A 21,129-nucleotide genomic window follows, 5' to 3' on the forward strand; every position below is an offset into this window, starting at 1 on the left:
TTGTATAGAAGATTTGCCTTTATTTTAATTTATATAGACTTTAGGAATGATGAATAAAAACGTTCGTTGGAACTGTTTACAAGTATTTACAACAGTTAAAATCCCTCTCCCTAAAGCTCTGCCCTCATTATTTGACATAAAACAACAGAATCAGCATTATAAAAATAAAGAAACATTTTACAGTACAGCATTTTAAAGGGATGATTTACTCAAAAATAGAAACTGAGAAATACAATGTAATTAATGAAAGAATCATCTTTTTTTGGGAAATCATTCTCTAGACATTCCACAATCACTAAGTACCAACTTGTAGTAAAAGTGCCGGTGATTGGATAAACATCCACGTCAACCATGAACAGCAGTTCCTCTGGTAGAATATAGGCTTCGTTCCTTAAAAGTCTAAATCCTTCATAGAAAATATAACAACTAATTTTGCTGATATGGGTTTTGGTTGTGGGAACAAACTTTGTTACCCCAAAACGTTTCATGAAACATCAGTCACACACACTCAAACGACAATAAAGCACTGGCCTTTAAAATGCACGGAAAAAGAGCAAATAAAACAGTCAGGAATAACAGTAAAAGCAGTATATGGCAAAGTTATTTTTTCCTGGCCATTATTTTATAAGTTGCTTTTTAAACTGATACCTTCATTAAAGGTAGGCGTACTTAAAATAAAAACTGCTGTAACCATTTTTAGTAGTAGAACGTCAACCAGTTTCATTCTCAATTGGTTGACTGATGATGCTGTGTGCTTAACACTTTATTAACATCCCACCAGAGAAGCTCAATCAGAATCTAGTCTTTCTTGAAAAAAGCTGATAAGTGAATTTTGAAACTACTTTATCCTACATATATCATTTATGATAAGGGAAGGCTGATTGTTTTTGAGGGTGGTGCTTGCATTAGAAACAGAAATGCGAAAGGCACAGGAACTCAAGTATTCAAGAGGCAACCGAACAGTGAGTCATGCCATTTCAGTCATGAACCATTTCGTGTACACATAAGCTAGAGCCATTTCTGGTTTTATAGTTCTTCAATTTTACAATAAAAGTCTGAAAAATAGAACATATTTGCTAATAATTTACTAGCACTATGTTTACCATTTTCAGTTCAAAGCCTCTCTACAGGGCCACTGTAGTGTGATGAAAACAAGCAGTCACTCAAAGAAGGAAAGAGAGGCATGAAGTAACTTTAAAACAAGAGGAAGAGTTCAGCTGAGATTGCTATTTGGCAACCCTGCAATGCCACGCTGAGGGACTTTCTTCTTGTAAGCGCTTCATTCTTTTCCCGAAGAAGATCCACCAGCAGAGACCAATCAGAACGCACACCACAGACTCCACATAGTAACCGTCCAATGATGTGACACACGAACCACCTTCTCTCACACAGAGCTGAAGACAACACAAAAAAAAAAAACAGGTTAAGATGTTGCTTATAGTTGAGTGTTACAAACTAATTCCCTCCACCATTTATACCCATAATGCTTTATGTGAATTCTGGGAATATGGCAATAGCTTCTGTTGAACTGTAATGCATTTTTTCCACATCCAATTTTGAAACTGTGGCCTTGAACTCTGCCTCCAAGACAGCTCTATGATCTTCCAGCAAATCTGACAGAGCCGCCATGTTTACTTCACCTGTTACCACGGGTGTCTCCGCTTTTACGTTGGTTTCTTTCTTTGATGTTTTCGCCAATTTAGATGCCATTTTATATAAATACTGTTGTTTACAAGTCGTTTAGCTAGTTTTTATAGTTTGTCTGAAAAGATTTAAGGGAATAAGCGAAAACGAGTGGGGTAGAAAGACACACGTCCACTCCATTGCATTGCTAAGCTTTTATTAAAAGGGTACACTGAAGTATCATTAGCTACTTTTCCATTGTGCGGTACTGTACGGTTCAACTCGCTTTGTCTTGTAAAGTGGGAGGGATTATCGCTATAAATCATTCCACCTCAACTGCTATGACTTTGATTAAAACTGTATTTATTCTGGGTAATTCTATTCCATCTTGCTGAAACTGCTCCTTGGCCACCAACGATGCAAAGTGTCTTGTCAGAATAAAAACGGTTTAGCTAACCGAATCAACAATACAGCAGTAGGGTTGCATGGTTTACCAGTACTGTAGTAGTATCGCGATACTATGGCTCCAAAATACTGGCGGTGCCACTGTAGTTTGTAAATGGTAGTATCGTCATTAACGGTTTATCTACAATAGATAATGTTGGATGTGGAAAAGTCACTAAAACGCTCACACGTTTGTGTAACAATAGACCATTTTATTTTAATAGTCTGTGGAGCCCTTTAAGTTTGCAAGTTTTCTGATGTTTTCTGACGTATCAAACGTACATCTGATTCAGTTCATTTCTGTTTCTCTCAATATGATTTAGTAGCTACAACAACCACGACAATCTCTTCAAAAGAAATTTTAAATTACTTTGGATTGTTACCTGATAAGACAAAAAAATAAATAAATAAAAAAAGATGAAAAACCCAAAATAGCAAAAGGAAACATTGAAACAATCATAATCTTGTTGGAAAAACACTTTTTTTTTTGTAACAAATTTCATTTGGTATCAATTGTATCTTTACTTTAATGTATTTTTGTTGGTCAGTTAAAAAGATTTAATATGTTTTAGGTGAAGTGACATGCAAATAATTCAATAATAAGGGAATTATGAATTAAATTCAAGACCTATTTTAACATAAAATATTGTATTTCTGACAATTTTCCTTATAATTTGAGTTATGAATTACAGTATCACAATACTACTTGGTATCATGATACTTCAGATGGTATAGAATCATAAGATGAATTGTCTCGCGACTACCTTATACAACCCAGCAGTGGATGCTGGCTATTGAAATACAGGGGTTTGGCGCAAATCCAATGCCTCTCATCACAAATCCAATGTCGCTGGTAGTGAAGATGCTCTCGATCCAGTTGGTGATCAGCAGTATGTTTACACATCACGTTTTGTCAGCGGTGCTCAACTTTGTACCAGGAGATCTACCTTCCTGCAGAGTTCAGCTCCATCCCTGATCAAACGCAAATAAACCAACTAAATATGATCTGAAGGAGCACTTGGTAATTAAAGACAGACGCATTTGATCAAGGTTTCAGCTGAACTTTGCAGGAGGGTAGATCTCCAGGAACAGGGTTGGGCCTGCCTGCGTTTTGGTAATGGTATGGCTCATTTGGAACTTTACCTACTATGGTACTATGTATAGAGCACAGTGGGAAAGCCTGCAAAAGTATTGAATATTAAAAAAAAAAATTGACAAATTACTTTGAGCAGGCAATTATTAACTCAAAACAAGTCTTTGAGCAGCAATATTACAGACATTTTGATAATTACTGTATAGTATGGTATTAACGGTATAGTGGGGCTGCATAATATATCAATTCAGTGAGGATAAAACTAGCTTTAACAAAGTTCAATTATGTTATTAATTTATATGATGATGATGATGATGATGATGACTATAAGGTTAATTTACATTTGATTTTTTTGTACACAAGTACTGTATCATTTTGGTTGTATTAGTTAATGTTAGTTAATGCATTTTCTAACATAAATAAACAAAGAATAATACATGTATTAAAGCATTTGTTCATGTTAGTTAATGCTAGTGCATAGATATTTACATTAGATGTTCCCTACCCTGTTGTTGTCTATTGGAAGGAATGCGTCAATAGAGCCGCTATTTTAGTACAGGGTAGCGCTTCTTTGAAATGATTGCGAGACCAAGGTGCAGTGAGGGACTGGCCATACAGAGCGAGAGATTTATACACATATACTGTATCTATGATCGTGAGTTTTCCCGGTGGTTGGTATGCAAATTTTTTTAAATTACAAAAATTATAATCTTACATCAGTTTTCTACATTGGATAAGTAGAAAATAAGTTTTCTGATGGATAAGTGACCGCATGGGCATTCCTGACAAAGAGCATGTGTTTGTGTTCATGGAAATGTATTATCCTCCCTCCCTGTTAAATTTGATCTAATCCGTGTAATGAAACACACACCCTCTCCTGCTTTCACTTCTCATTCTAACTGAGAGATCGATTAGTTTGTGAATGAATCTCCATTATTAACTACTTGTTCATTAGCCGACAATAATACGCAAGTTTCTGGCACTGCAGCATCTTGTTGTCATATTTCTTTTTCATAGTTTGCTTATTTTATTCAACAAGACTAGCATAAGCCTGGCATTTAGTGCAGGTTGGAGCTACTTTTCCTTATGGTCAGTGCAGTAAGTGACTATATTATTATCAATAATGTTACTTGTTGAGCACAAAAGTTCTCAACATACAAAACCGTAAAAAACGAAATCTTACCTATGAAATATTCTGCCTTTGTGCTTTGTTTTCTCTGTTTGCTCGTTACTACAGCCGTACACAGCACTAAAGTCCGGCTTCTTCACGTTGGCACACTGTTTTGACAAGTGCGGTTGAATGACATTTGTCCTGGGAGCACTGTACAAATGTGGAGGCGCTATTGACGCATGCGATATCTAGAGTATATATCTCTGATGCTAGTATGAAAATACAGTTGTTCATTGACAGTTCATGTTAGCTCATGGTGCATTAACTATATTCATGTTAGTTAATACGGTGTGTTAAGCATGAATTTGAATGTTAATACTACATTAGTAAATGTTGAACTATGATTAATAAATACTGTACAAGTATTGTTCATAATTAGTTAATATTAATAAATACATTAACTAATGAAACCTTATTGTAAAGCAAGACCCATAAAGTGCTGTTTGTTTTAATTGTATCTTTGCTTCATTGTTTTTATCTGTGCTTCCAATATGGTTGTTATATTTATACAAATGCACTGTCCTTCACAATTATCCTAATCAATATTTAAAAAAACTAAGTCTTTCCAAATAAAGCTATTAAAGACATCATACAGAGGAACAAAACACAGTGAGCTCAAAAGAGCTTTGGCCACACATTTACCATTGATATTAATGTCACGTGATACTAATGTCATGTTAAAACACCAAGCTAATGCACCTCTCACTTCTGACAGATTTATTATTGGAAAAGATCTGTTTCAGTTCTTTTGAATGGAAGTTTCCCAATCCGGATGTGCAACCCATAATTTAAAAAAGCAGTAGGCATGTGCAGAAAAAGGACAAAAGGTATGAAAGCACTTACTCCTGCTTCTTCAATGGAGCCGCACGTCTGTCCGGGGGCCCCGTGACACTCTTTTGAGGTGAGAGGGTCTACCAGCCATAGAGCCAGTGTTGAGGGCCAATTCCCTCCTAGATTAGTCACAGTGTTCAGAAGGGTCATGTAGGTGCCCCCAATCACAGGGTCACTGACCTTGGCATGAAAGGCCATGCAGGCAACATACATGCTGTACAGTGCCACCTAGTGGACAAAGACGTTTCACAGTAAACACAAGTACAAAGAAAAGTGATTTTATTTATTTGTTTATAGAAAATATTAATAGCTTTGCCAACAGGAATAAATAATTTTCAAATAATTTTAAATCTCCACTCGTTTTTCTTTTTTTGATACTTTTATAACTTTATGAATGTATGCACTAATACACGGAAATATGAAATAATAATATTATTATAAATGTATAATAATAATAATGTATAAATGTATTAATAACTGAATGTCTCACAAATGAAGGCAATAATAGCATCTCTACAGACTATTGCAGACTAACCTGATGTACTGCATAGCTCAGAAGCACAACAGCATAGTAATAGACAGGGAAGCCCTCCTCCTGCCGGACACTTGGCGTCCACCAGACCAGCAGAGCGTATTCTAGACCAATCAATAACCTTTGAGGAACACCAGAAAAACATGCGTCCCGTTACTCTTACAAAGCCATTCATCTCCACTGATGATTACACTTGCGACTGGTCAGAATCAGTAGCCGTGTTTCCATCCACTGGGTTTTATGCACATTTCGGGATATTGCATAGACCACATGATGAATTCAAACATCAATATGCTTATAAATTATAAAGATGTGCAAAAAACTCAGTTGAGTCATTTTTAATCCATTAAAAATATATGTGCATAAACTGAGATGGGAACACATTTACGGAATCAATTCCTTGATGAAAATCAAGAGTAAAATGTGATTTTGTCTTCGTTTCTCAACAAATGAAGTCATTTACACAAAGATTTAAAGAATTGATCATTAATAAAAAATGTTTAGCACCAAAAAAACTAATGAGAATAATCCTGTGACTTGAGTAATTGCTTATAAAAATTAAGCACTCTCATCATTATTAAAGGTGCAATAAGTGACTGTCTTCAGAAACATGTTCTGCTATGCTGGGGTGCATTTTCCAAACAACGACATAAGTCGTGGCTGAACTATCACAGTACGATGCATCGTTTGGGAACAGAACGATGTAGTAATAAGTGTTTCCCAAAACCGTTGCGGCTTTGTCGCAGATCCATCATTTGAACTACATTAGTTATAACGTAAAATGTCCATATTGACGCTCATAACGAGGTGGAATAAGTTTTTTAGAGAAAAAAACCCATACTTTTTTGATCAAATTATATAGTTTTACACGCACACGCATTAAAAAAAATCCAATATTAGTTTTGATAAAAACATGCACTCGCTTTCCATATTAACTGAAATATATGTAAATGTCACATACAGAGCCTATGTTTCCTTTACAAATATTATTGAGAACATTCCATATTCTATTCTAAAACAAAAACCACTTAGCTAACACTCTAATCCCATATATAAATCATTAGATTAATGGTTGTAATTTAGAGTAGGCCATTTATTATAAAAAGAAAAAAAATATCCTACTTAATATTAATTATAATTACTATAAAAGTACTATTATTATTATTATTATTATTATTATTATTATTAAGTAGGATATTGTTTACTTCTTTATTAAGTCTACTTTTACAATTTGACATATTCAAACCAACTGGCCCATGTCATATAGGCCAACAGTAGATACATTTCTTAATAAATTCATTCACTCATTTTCTTTTCAGCTTAGTCCCTTTATTAATCAAGGGTCATCACAGTGGAAAGAACCACCTACTTATCCAGCATATGTTTTACACAGCGGATGCCCTTCCAGCTGCCACCCATCACTGGGAAACACCCATACACTCATTTACACACATCCACTACAGGCAATTTAGTTTACCCAATTCACCTATAGCGCATGTCTTTGGACTAGTGGCGTAAACCGGAGCACCCGGAGGAAACCCACATGACCACACGAAGAACATGCAAACTCCACACAGAAATGCCAACTGACCCAGCCAAGGCTCAAACCAGCGATTTTCTTGTTGTGAGGAGACAGCGCAGTGCCCTCTCTTAATAAATAACCTACTATAAATTAAACGTATTAATGTATGCTATATATTTTTGTTTTCACAAGCTTTGGAGACATAACATAAATATTTAAATAATATGTGACCTACAGCTTTCGTCATGAGCCACGGCTGCGTTAAAAATGGCATAAGGTGTGCACTGTGCAAGGGAACGCAATTGTCAACATGAAGATCGCTATAACTGAACTATAAAAATACTTTGAAAGCAAATTACACCTAAGAGAGATGACTTTAATGAATAGGGCATGAATAGGGCATAGGGGGGATAACTAGGAATAGAACATAGCCAGGAAATATGTTTCTAAGTACAACTCTAAAGGTGTAGTTGGAAAGTTTGTAATGCAGTTTGTTCATTGAAACGATGGATTTGGGAAATGGTAAATCAACGTACTATGTTTGTAACGACACAATTTGCGACCTTAGTTGGCTGACCATGGTTTTCCGAAACGCACCCCTGGTTTGAAGTCTCTTCACATCCTGATAGCAATAATTGCATAAAGTGGTCCAAATGTACTTATATGCATCCAATATTCTGTGAAAGTTGTTGGGCCAAGAAAAGTTTGTCCAATCAAATTGTCGGTCCAAACATTAAAGATAGACTTCCTATAATTGCATACCTCTGCTCTGAACACCCTGTTCATCCTGTTCATGCATCATCAGTGCATTCACAGATGCGGTTCAGACAGAATGGCAGGCAATCATCAACAATCTACTTTTTGGTCTCGGAACTATTAACTGTACTATAAAGCATTCTCTGTCAATGTTAGGTAACGTAGTGATGTTGTCTAGTGCGCGTTCGTGTGTTCAAGAGGTGTTTCAATGGATGGGGATTGGCAGGGTGGGATGAGGTTTTCAGTGCTAACAGGGTAGCGTTAACATTTTCCAAAATCTCCTATTGAACCTTTTAAGTGTGGATGAAAATTAAAAACAGAAAAATTAGTTTCTTAGTTTATTGAAAAAAAAAATTGCCATAAAGATATTGTGCTAGTTTTCCAGGAAGTGAATATTTTTATTTCTTTGGAGACATGTGACAAATAGTTTTACTCGTAAACTTTCCACATGAAGTAAATCCTCAACTTTGGAACATAGCACATAATAGTGTGTGTGTGTGTGTGTGTGTGTGTGTGTGTGTGTGTGTGTGTGTGTGTGTGTGTGTGTTGGTTTAGTTTGTACCTAAATGGAAATGCCTTGTAGAAAATGTCGAGTGGACGTGGGCCGGCCGTGTATTTACTAATAACCAGAGGCAGCAGGATCTGCAGAGGCACCATTGGGACTGCCAGCAGGGCCAGCTGCTCTTTTGGAACCCCAGCTTCCACTAACTTTAGTCCCGTCACAGCATCTGCAGCAGAGAATCCCACCTAAAAAAACAGATGACGAGAGGCTGATTTGCATAGAACTGCAAATTCATAGCAATCAAAGCAGTTAAAACAGGAGGATGACCTTAATGAAGCTCAAATAAGTGGTTATATATAATAACAGTCAGCAGAAAAACACACAAAGTAAAAAGCAGTGGGCAGTTAATTAGAATAATCATGTGACATTAATAATGAGAGTAAATGCTGCTGAAATTCAGCTTTGCAATCACAGGAATAAATTACATTTTTTAAAATATTGTAAAAGAGAAAAAAATCAGTTTGTTGTAACAACATTCTCTACGTTCAACATTAAGTATTTTTGATCAAATGGATACAGCTTTGGTGGTATTAAAATGTCAAATTTCCAGACTTTCGCTGACTTTTACTGACTAAAAAGTTGAATTTTTATGACTTATAATAAACAGAAACACTGTTGTACTTTAAATAATATTAAAATAGTTTGAGCTTGAATAAAATTTTAAAAATCAATTTAATAGGCATTATGAGAGTAACAAATGGATGATTTAACTAACTTTAATTTGAAAAAGAAAAAACGTGATTTAAAAAACATGATACTATAGAGAAAAATATACAGTCAGGTCCATAAATATTTGAGTCATCATTAGGCTGAAAAACCAAAAACCATCGAGACAGCAAAAACATCAGGTGTGGCCAAAACAACTGTTTGGAACATTCTTAGAAATAAAGAACGCACCCGTGAGCTTAGCAACACCAAAAGACCTGGAAGACCTGGAAGAAACAACTGTGGTGGACGGCCAAAAAATTCTTTCCCTGGTGAAGAAAACACCCTTCACAACAGTCGGCCAGATCAAGAACACTCTCCAGGAGGTAGGTGTATGTGTGTCAGAGTCAACAATCAAGAGAAAACTACACCAGAGTGAATACAGAGGGTTCACCACAAAATGTAAACCATTGGTGAGACTCAAAAACAGGAAGGCCAGATTGGAGTTCTAAAAAAGCCTTCACAGTGCTGGAACAACATCCTATAGACAGACAAGATCAAGATCAAATTGTACCAGAGTGATAGGAAGAGAAGTGTATGAAGAAGAAAAGGAACTGCTCATGATCTTAAGCAGTGAACCATGCTAGTATAGTTGCATGGCGTGGGCATGTATGGCTGTCAATGGAACTGGTTCTCTTGTATTTACTGATGATGTGACTGCTGACAAAAGCAACAGGATGAATTCTGAAGAGTTTCAGGCAATATTTTCTGCTCATATTAAGCCAAATGCTTCAGAACTCATTGGATGGCACTTCACAGTACAGATGGAGAATACCCAAAGCATACTTCAAAAGCAACCAAAGAGTTTTTGAGGGGAAAAAAAGTGGAATATTATGCAATGGCCAAGTCAATCACCTGAACTAAATACGATTGAGCTTGCATTTCACTTGCTGAAAACAAAACTGAAGGGAAAATGCTTCAAGAACAAGCAGGAACTGAAGACAGTTGCTCTAGAGGCCTGGCAGAGCACCACCAGAAATGAAACCCAGCGTCTGGTGATGTCTATGAGTTCCAGACTACAGGCTGTAATTGACTGCAAAGGATTTGAAACCAAGAACTATAAAGTGAAAGTTTGATTTATGATTTTCATTCTGTCCAATTACTTTTGGAGCCTTAACAAGTGGGAGGCACATATGCAAACTGTTGTAATTCCTACACCATTGGCCTGATTTGGATGTAAATACCCTCAAATTAAAGCTGACAGTCTGCAGTTAAAGCACTTCTTGTTCGTTTCATTTCAAATCCATTGTGCTGGTGTATAGAGCTTAACAAGCAGAGTTTAACAATAAGGGTTGCCCAATGAGGCGCCAGCATGAGACATGACAATAACGGTGTTCGAGAGAGCAAAAGTAAGCAGGTGAATACCAAATGAGAGGCTGATCAAGCGCACGGTGAGACACAGGTAATCTTGATGCACTGATGAGGGCTTCAGTGTCGAGGCTGATTTCAGGTGATGTGATGCACGCAAGTGTTTCGAAACGAAAAAGAAACGGTTCCTTGCGCAAAGCATCCATGCCTGGAAACGTACCTGGTGCAATCAGTTCTCTTTTAAATATAAAAGCGACGCTCGTGCACCCACAGTCCTGCTGCTTTCAAGAGCTCCATATTTTTTAAAGGTCTTTTGTAAGCAGCAGAGGTTGCTTTCACTTGGTCATCCTTTTATTATCACACACAGTATGTCTTTTCACAAAAATTTGATAAATCCTTAGTGTTGAACCCTAAAAAGTCATGTGAAAAAAGAATTGCAATGTGACTGAAATCACAACCCATTTGCTCATGCTCATACGCAACACAAAAAAAGGAAAATGAAAGTAATTTTTTGCATAAAACGTTTATCTGGTTGACCGCGCCGACTATAGGCTGTCATTTGATGAAAGTATTGATAGTTTTGTAAATATTGTATATAACAGTTATCTGAATTATTTTTTAATTTATTGTTACCAATTACATACAGTTTCCATCAAAGTAATCTGATGTTATCGAGATGAATGTGTAGTAACAAGTAACAGCAATCAAACCAGTTTAAACAGGAAGTTGCCCATAATGAGCCTCAGAAAACTGATGTTACCTTAGCAGTCAGTAGCAGAGCACAGAATGTAAAGACGGTGGGCATTTTAATGATGGAGAACAGAAGTTTGTAAGTCTCCATAACACCCTGTGTCTCCTCTCTGGGCTTCTTCTTAGCGTGATGGGGTTTGCCATTTTCCTTCTTCAGGATAGCAACCAGAGTGGTGGACACCATGAACACAATCCCCCAGAAAAACAAGAAATCTGTGACACAGAAGAAGAGAACAAAGATCAAGGTATCAGTAAACCTGCTCACAAGATTACATTTATAGAGGTCTAAGTAATATTGAAAATAAAGTCAAACGTTTGGATAAGGGTTTTATGTTTTTGAAGAGAGTCTCTTATGCTCAACAATGATGCATGTCTTTGAATTTTAAAAAAGAAAAACGAAATATAATTCATTTTTATTAAGGTTGATTATTATTACAATTTCCGCATCTCCAGCACAGTATCACAAAATTCATCAGAAATCATTCTAATATGCCTCGATATTAAAGGGGAGATATTATGCCCCATTTTTACAAAATTTAAAATAAGTTTCTGATGTCCCAAGAGTGTGTATATGAAGAATCATCTCAAAATACAGCACAAATATTTTTTAGAACTCTCTGAAACTGACCCTTTTAGCCGTTGATCCAAATTAGTGCTGCACATTATTGAAACATTTTTACATTGCAATACTTTTTTTCTCTGCAATATACAGTTGAAGTCAAAATTAATAGCCCCACGTTTTTTTTTATTTTTTTATTTCTGCTTAACGGAGAGCAGATTTCAACACATTTCTTAATATAATAGTTTTAATAACTCATTTCTAATAACTAATTTATTTTATCTTTGCCATGATGACAGTAAATAATATTTTACTAGATATTTAAAGACACTTTTATACAGCTTAAAGTGACATTTATTGGTTTAACTAGGTTAATAAGGTTAACTAAACAGGTTAGGGTAATTAGGTAAGTTGTTGTATAACGATGGTTTGCTCTGTAGACTATAGAAAAAAATATAGCTTAAAGGGGCTAATAATTCTGACCTTAAAATGGTTTTTAAAAAATTAAAAACTGCTTTTATTGTAGTCGAAATAAAACAAATAAGACTGTCTCCAGAAGGAAAAATATTATCAGACATACTGTGAAAATTTCCTTGCTCTGTTAAACGTCATTTGGGAAATATTTAAAAAAGAAAAAAATTCAAAGGGGGCTAATAATTCTCACTTTCACTGTATATTGCGATATTATTTCACCAAATGACTTAAATATCCAAGCCATTACTTGGAATGCTTTTGTAGGGGAGTGAAATATAAATATATTTTTATGCAATTTATTTTACACATAAACTACAGTCATAAATAAACACAATTGAGCAAATATTAAAGTGAAATAAACAATGCTTTATGGTTTTCTGGAGAGAGCAACAGTATTCAGGTATAGAAATTGAATAATCAAATGTAAAATAGCACGGTATAGTCTTCACTATATATAATAATGTTATACCATATATATAGATATAAAGTCTCTTCAAATGCTCACACAGTCACAGGCCCTAAAAACACATGCAGATGATAAACTTTCACTCTATTACGGTTCTATTCTGCAGTGTCTCCACAAATCTTGATTGTTTTGACCAGTGGTTTCTGGTCATCTATAATCCTACTCGACACTGCATGTCTTGAGATGTGACGGTTGCAGACGCACACATTGCGATATTGATGCTCAAATGAAATATTGTGCAGCCCTAATCCAAATTGTGTTGTTTTTAGTGACTTTAAATTCAAATCAGACTGTGCTTCATGGCTTCTTTTCAAAAGGGAAGGGGCTACACATGCCTATTTGTAACCATAGCAACATTTAAATCAGGACTAACGTAATCTCTATGAAAAACTGAAAAGGTCAATATGTCAATGTCAAGTGGCTCAGAAGAAGTCAGCCTATGGAGACCCCTGTGTTCATTTGTGCATCCTCGCTGATATTATCTTCAGCCTGCACGACGTGAAAACTCTTATGGTGCATTCACACCAGACAAGGATGATGCGTCAAGCGTGAGTGTTAAGTCGATACGAATGTTAAGTCAATACAAAGATACGAATAGACATCCTGCGGTGCGATTTGTGCAAATTAAAACATGACACGCTAAATGCGCAAATCGCTTGAGTTGGAAAATATGAACTTTAGCGGACATTAGCACCACGTTAACCAATCAGGAGCTTTCTCTTGTAGGGGCATGATTAGGACGTAGTGCCTCTTGCCGACACTGGACAACAGCTAATCAAACTGGGCTCGGCTCAGTCAGAAGCACTGCTTAAAGCCTGCATTATCCAGGTATGATTTCTGGAGGAGTTGTTGAACTCACAGAGCTGGGTACACCTCTGAAACTATCTAGTGGACTCGGACACGGCGCCGAACGAATTTATGCTGTTTTTCAGCCTCCCTAAACCACATAAACACAGCTATTCTGTCAATAAAATCCATGTTAGCCATTTAGTAACGAAGCTAAAGTCACCGGGCAGACAGAAGCCCTTCCCATGATGCGAATTCACATCTGTTGTGAAGTGAATTTTATGTCCGAATGAAATGAAGAGTAAACTGTGAACACAGCATAACGGCAGACGGCTGCTTCTCACTCAGGTCCGTCTATGCTAATTAAGGAGAGATTTCCCCCTCTGATGTCAATAAAAAAAATATATCAATTCATTTTTACCATTGCCTCATTTCACACACACTGTTGTCACACAACTGTGCTTAAACTACCTATGAAAGTGATTTTTGCATAATAGGTCCCCTTTAAAGGGAACATTCACCCAAAAAGAAAAATTCTGTCATTTACTTTATTTGTTTCAAACATGTTTGAGTTTTGGCAACACAGTGGCGCAGTAGGTAGCGCTGTCGCTTCACAGCACGAAGGTCGCTGGTTCGAGCCTCGGCTGGGTCAGTTGGCGTTTCTGTGTGGAGTTTGCATGTTTCGCGTGGGTTTCCTCCGGGTGCTCCGGTTTCCCCCACAGTTCAAAGACATACACTACAGGTGAATTGGGAAGGCTAAATTGTCCGTAGTGTATGAGTGTGAGCGAGTGTGTATGGATGTTTCCCAGAGATGGGTTGCAGCTGGAAAGGGCATCCGCTGCATAAAACATGTGCTGGATAAGTTGGCGGTTCATTTCGTTGTGGCCACACTGGATTAGTAAAGGGACAAAGCTTAAAAAAAAAATGAATGAATGTTCGAGTTGTCTTTTTTCTGTTAAAAAAATTTGGAAACTGGTTGTCATTGAATTCCAATATTTTTTGTACTATTAGTTGTCATTTGTTACCAGTTCCCAACATTATTTGGGAACATAGGGTTAACAATAAAAAATAAAAAATAAAGTCAAAGTTTTGAAACCACTGATGATGACGACTAAATAGGTAATAAATAGGGCTGGCCAAAAAAATTAATAAAAAAAATAAAAAAAAATAGATATCTGTATTTATTGACCGAACACTATTCAATAATAAAAAAAGTTCAATATGTTGTTTCGTTATGAAATGCTACAGTTTTATTAAAACGTGGCTGCTGAGCATGCACCTTAAAAGCAACGCCAATAAGCTAAGGATGTCAGTTTGTCATTTCCAATGGAGGCGCGCACATGGGAGGTACACCTTGTTGATCAACATCTGAACTTTTCTGAATGACCCGATCACTAGAACTAACCGATCTGCTTCACACTTTGTATGGAATAGATTCACACAGGGCTTCAGTCTCAATGCTTAACGGTTCAAGCTAACTGAATGTTTTAAAGATATTAAAGACCAGATGACCAGCAATTATCTTCTCTTAAACTCAGACAAAACAGAATTATTACTTATTGGGCCTAAATCCTGTACACAGCAGATCTCACAACTCGACCTACAATTAGAGGGATACGAAGTTAGCGTTAGCTCTACTATAAAAGATCTGGGTGTCATATTAGACAGCAATTTAACTTTTAAAAACCATATATCCTGTCACAGAAACTGCTTTCTTTCATCTGAGAAATATCGCTAAGTTACGAAGTATGCTATCCATCTCAGATGCAGAAAAGCTAGTCCATGCTTTTATGACTTCTAGGCTGGACTACTGTAATGCACTGTTTGCTGGCTGCCCAGCATCCTCTATTAACAAACTTCAATTAGTACAAAATGCAGCTGCCAGAGTTCTTACCAGGTCTAGAAAATTTGATCACATCACCCCAATTTTATCCTCTTTACACTGGCTGCCTGTTAAGTTTCGTATTGAATTTAAAGTATTGCTTCTTACATATAAAGCTTTAAATAATCTAGCTCCTGTTTATCTAACCAACCTTCTGTCTCGCTACAATTGACTATTAAAACTATTTGCCTTAGTAATGTTGGTAAATTAAAATAAGGTGGTTAAATTAAAAAAAAATACTATTCCCAAATGTATTGCTAAAAAGAATTCAATAATTAGCTTTATCGAATGATATGAAACATGATATTGTGATTTATTTTTATTTTTTTGCAATTTCGCCCAGCCCTAGGAGTAAACTTTAATTTTTGCGCTGTCAATTAAATGGTTATTGGATCTTTTTATCAATTAATAAATTTAAAATTGCTACCAGAAGTCATGATCATTTTAAATGAATTTATATATCATATCATTTTTTTTAATATATTTTTAATTTTAATCCTTTTTAATATTAATAAATTTAATATTTAATAAAATAACAATTTTTAATTATTAAATGTATTTTTCCCCATACAAACACCAAACCAAACAAGTGGTTTATCAATGTTTCCCAAAAAAAGCACAAAGAATTCTCAACAAAAATAAAAATAATTATTCATTAATCATGTGAGTAATAGCTGTGGTAAATTCAGCGTTGACATCACAGAAATATATTACTGTTTTTGAAGTAGACAGCAGTTCTTTCTATTGTAATAATATTTTGCAATATATCAGTATTTTTGCAATATATCAGTACTGTATCATTATTAAAATGAATTCCGCCACGATGAACATCAGAGGTGCTTTTCAAGAACATTATTACATCCGTTACACATACCTGAGAGTGTAACAATGCCCCGTTCCTGAGGCTCAAACCTCAAATACTTGTTGCAGAAATCAGCCGACTCCAGAGCCAGAAACAGCACATTTCCCAGGAAGTATCCTGCAGTCTGACCCACAGAGTTACAAGTGGAAGCATAACCCACATTCTCCCTGGAAAGCATAGTCAAAGCCCAGCCATCAACAGCAATGTCCTGCGTGGCTGCGAGGAAAGCCAGCAAGAAGAAGACTGCGGTTAAAGTGATCACATCTGGCCCTTTCTGTCCATCCATCTGAAGCATGGAGTCAACCGTTAATGATAGATACAGCATAAAAAGACCCAGCAGGTACTGAGTAGGAACCAGCCAGGACTTCCTCCTCCCAAACTGCTTGAGATACACAGAGTCCACCAGAGGAGCCCAGAACAGTTTTAGACTGAAGGGCCAAAAGACGAAGCTGAAATAGGCCTGGTCTTTATAGCTGACATTCTTACTCTGCATGATGAGAGGGATGCTTCCAGCCAAGCCTAAAGGAATGCCCTGAAGCACATACAGGAACAATAACAGGGACACATTGCCCAGTTCTCCTTTAATCCCTTTGTGTGTTTGCGCTCGTCTATCGGCTCTGTCGGAGTTTGGAAGAAGAGCCTCTTCGTCTCCCTCAACTTCTAGCTTGGACTCTCTTTCCCCCATGTCTGAGTTGGGCAGCACAGGCTTCCGCTGCCTCCCGTTCTTGTGTGTGAGAGATTCAGACAGTTCCATCTTAATCTGCCGGGCATCAATCCAGATATGGCCTCAAAATACCTGAAAGGACAAAAGATGATGAAAAATAAACCTGTTTCTGTTTGGGGAACTTCCATTCAAAACAACTGAAATAAAATCTTGTCAAAAAATTAGGTCACACAACAAATGATGCATATCCATAATAAAAACTAAGTGAGATGTCTGGCTTTCAGAGTTCCCACGCTTAGCCAAATTCAATGACTTTTCTTGACTTTTACTGACTAAAAAGTGTGTTTTAGTATGCTTTGCATAATAGATAAAATTGTTTGTGCCGGAATACATTTTTTTCCATGTATTTAATAGCCATTTGATGAGAAACGTTAGATAATTTACCTCAAACTTTGAAAAGAAATGATAAGAAACAAAAGCACTCAGCATTTCTAAATCATCAAAATTATTTATTTTAATTATGATGATTTTGATGACAGCTAATGAAAACCCCAAATTCAGCATCTTAGAAAATTATAGTATTACTTAAGACTACTAAAAGAAAAATTTTATTTAAATCTTGGCCAACTGAAAAGTATGAACATGAAAAGTATGACAATGCACAGCACTCAATACTTAGTTGGGGCTCATTTTGCCTGAATTACTGCAGCAATGCAGTGTGGCAGGGAGTGGATCAGTCTGTGGCACTGCTGAGGTGTTATGAGAGCCCAAGTATACTCTGATAGTGGCCTTTAGCTCTTCTGCATTGTTGGGTCTGGCATATCACATCTTCCTCTTTACAATACTCAATATAAATTTTATGGGGTTACGGTCAGGCAAGTTTTCTGGCCAATTAAGAACAGGGATACCATGGTTCTTAATCCAGATACCGGTAGATTTGGCACTGTGTGCAGGTGCAAAGTCCTGTTGGAAAAAAAAATTTGCATCTCCAAAAAGTTAATCAGCAGCATGAAGCATAAACTTCTCTAAAATGTCCTGGTATAGAACAGCGTTGACCTTAGATCTCAGGAAAAACAGCGAAGCAAAACCAGCAGATGACATGGCACCCCGAAGCATCACTGACTGTGGAAACTTTACACTGTAGCTCAAGCAACGTGTGCCTCTCCTCTCTTCCTCCTGACTCTGGGACCCTTATTTCTAAAGGAAATGCAAAATTTACTTTCGTCAGAGAACATAACTTTGGAGCACTCAGCAGCAGTCCAGTCTTTAGCCCAGGCGAGACGCTTCTGATGCTGTCAGTTGTTCAAGAGTGGCTTGACACAAGAAATGAGACCACTGAAACCCATGTCTTGCAAACATCTGTAGTTCTTGAAGCACTGACTCCAGCTGCAGTCCACTCTTTGTGAATCTTTCCCACATCTTTGAACAGGTTTTGATTCACAATTCTCTCCAGGGTGCATTTATCCCTATTGCTTGTACAGTTTTTCTACCACATCTTTAACTTCCATTCACCTCTATTAAAGTTCTTGGACACAGAGCTCTGTGAACAGCCAACCTTTTTTTTCCAATGACCTTGTGTCTTGTCCTCCTTGTGCAAGGTGTTAATGGTCATCTTTTGGACAACTCTCATATCTGCGGTCCTCCCCATGATTGTGTAGCCTACAGAACTAGACTAAGAGACAATTGAAAGGCCTTTGAAGGTGTTTTGAGTTAATTAGCTGATTAGAGTGTGGTAATGTCTAAAAACATTTACATTAATTCAGTAATGAACTTTTTCACAATGTTCTAATTCTATTTTCTGAGATACTAAATTTGGGGTTTTAATTAGTTTTCATAAAAATGATCAAAATGAAAGGAAATAAACACTTGAAATATCAGTCTGTGTGGAATGAAAAAAGGCATTATACAAGTTTCACTTCTTGAATAGAATCAGTGAAATAAATCAACTTTTTGAAGATATTCTGATTATATGACCAGCACATCTAAATATCAAATTCCAAATTTCATTTTAATTTGACTTTATCATCATAAGCATATATGTGGCAAAAGTTATTTTGAAATCACTGTGTTTTGTTCCTTAAGACAATTTTTGTGCCCTCTGTATTTCTTACAGTACAGTAATTTTCAATATGCATCTGTAATATTGCTGCAGATTTGATACAGGTTTTTGGGGTTATTTCAAAGTCTGCGGATAGTAATTTTAATTCTAAGTTCCTTTTGAAATCCTGTAGATGAATTGAGAGGAGTATATATTTCTTAAGTTCAACGACGTTGCTCCCATAATTGATGCAAAGCACCATCATGGGGAGTAGTATAATGCTAAATATATAACACTAAGAAGAACAGGGAAAAATACATAGCATCAGAACACTTAACGTTACACGTAAAAGAAAAAACAACAGGGTCCCACTTTATATAAATTGATCTAAACTAATATGTACTTACACTAAAATCAGTCATTTGTTACAATGTTATTGTGCAAATACATGTTTTTTGCATTGGACCTATGATTAATTAAATACCTGCATGTAATTACATCTGTAATTAACACCATTAAACCTAGCCATACCTCTAACCCTACTTGTATACCACCTCAAGAGCACCAGAAGTGTTCTTACAATACATTATGAACACAGTAAGTACATTGTATTTATTTTCTGATGAAAGTACATAGTAGTTACGACTACCTAATATAAAGTGGGAGCAACAACTGTCATGATTCTTACATCATATAAACCTAAAGAATATGAATATAATCAGTTAAGAGGTATTGTTTTAAGATATTTATTCAAAGTTATTTCTACAATAAGAAACTCCCAGAACTACAGAAAACCCCTACAGAAGCTCCCTGCTATTAAAGCATCACGAAATACTAGTTTTCATTGTTAAGTTGTAGAAAGCTTGATGTAAAATCATTTAAGTTTAACGTTAGACATGTGTTCATTCAAGATGCTCACTAAAACCTGATAACAGTATATACTCAAGCCAAAAGCTCTCTGATATCAAAACACAGAAAACGAGGAAGAAAACATAAGAAAAATACAGTGACGTATAGCTGGATTAACATAAACAGATAACAGTTTGTGCCCGGCAGTCCTTAATAACAAAGTACATACTTAGAAAAAGAGGATGACACAAGCATGAGATGGTAAAATATACTGATTCATGATTACCTTGCACTATGATGACAAACCACATGACAAATCAAGACATCAGTGAATCAATGAATAAAAGCTGTATATAAATGACGAAACAAAACTCACTGACGGCAAATGAGCAGCACTTTGCTGAGACAAAAATATCCACACAGATATGTAATATATCTAGTGTTTACAAGACGCAGGGAAGCGCAGTAAATACACCTGACTGGTAAAATGAGAAGGAAGCCGGGGTGGTCCGCCGGTGAAATGTGTCCGTATAGTTCAGCTGACGTGTCTTACAATGTCTGTTTTTGGTTCCACCTGGTTTCATGTAGCTAGCCTAGCTTGACGTAAGGAGAGAAGGTGTTCTTTCAGCATGCATATGGCATATCACAGTCAACCTTTATATGAACTAAACAAATATTAGTTTATTGAGCTGTAAATATGCTGTGCTCAACTGACAATACGAGTTGTTATTGTTAGTCTATTACATAAAAGTTTACTACTGTGTGGTTGTGAGAAAGTAGCCTACACTAACAAATGCCGGGTTCCACGCAAGGGAAACATAAAGGAAATGTAACTTATTAGTTGTTTGTTTATTTATTTATTTATTATTATTATTTTTTACAAATTTAAGTAGATTGAACATAAAACTAAGTTGTCCCCCAAAAACCCCAAAACTGTGTTGGCATAAAACAATTAAGTTGTCCCCCTTCCACAAAACAGTCAAGAATTGTGTTGTTTTAGCTAATTTTATTGAACAAATAGCAAACGTCATTTTTTGAGTGTATTAAGTCAAGTCAAGCTTTATTGTCATTCCGCTACATGTGTGGACTGTCTCGCAGGACAACGGTGCTACATAAATTAATAAATACAAACACAACACATTAGCCCCTTTCACTCATACAGACCTTTCCGAAAATTTACCGGCAATTTTCTGGTAAGGGATCATGTGTGAACAGGCCCTTTTTGAAAATACCAGTAAATTCGTTACAGCAA

General features: G+C 36.2%; 1 protein-coding gene across 3 annotated transcripts; it reads right to left on the reverse strand.

Annotated features, from left to right (window-relative positions):
• Positions 1-187: 187 nt before the first annotated feature.
• slc33a1 (solute carrier family 33 member 1) lies at positions 188-20,380 on the reverse strand. Of its 3 annotated transcripts, none has more exons than XM_056478747.1 (7): positions 20,258-20,380; positions 16,339-17,122; positions 11,308-11,510; positions 8,535-8,719; positions 5,698-5,815; positions 5,175-5,390; positions 188-1,394 (listed from the first exon to the last, which is right to left on the reverse strand). In XM_056478747.1, the coding sequence occupies exons 2-7, from the start codon at positions 17,078-17,080 to the stop codon at positions 1,227-1,229; spliced, it is 1,632 nt and encodes a 543-aa protein (XP_056334722.1). In that variant the 5' UTR covers positions 17,081-17,122; positions 20,258-20,380; the 3' UTR covers positions 188-1,226. The 3 variants fall into 3 exon arrangements, with proteins under 3 accessions (XP_056334722.1, XP_056334721.1, XP_056334720.1); XM_056478746.1 differs by having other exon boundaries at positions 20,254-20,380; XM_056478745.1 differs by having other exon boundaries at positions 20,164-20,380.
• Between the last annotated feature and the right edge of the window lie 749 nt (positions 20,381-21,129).

This window comes from Danio aesculapii, chromosome 18 (assembly GCF_903798145.1).
Source record: "Danio aesculapii chromosome 18, fDanAes4.1, whole genome shotgun sequence".
Lineage (NCBI taxonomy): Eukaryota > Metazoa > Chordata > Actinopteri > Cypriniformes > Danionidae > Danio > Danio aesculapii.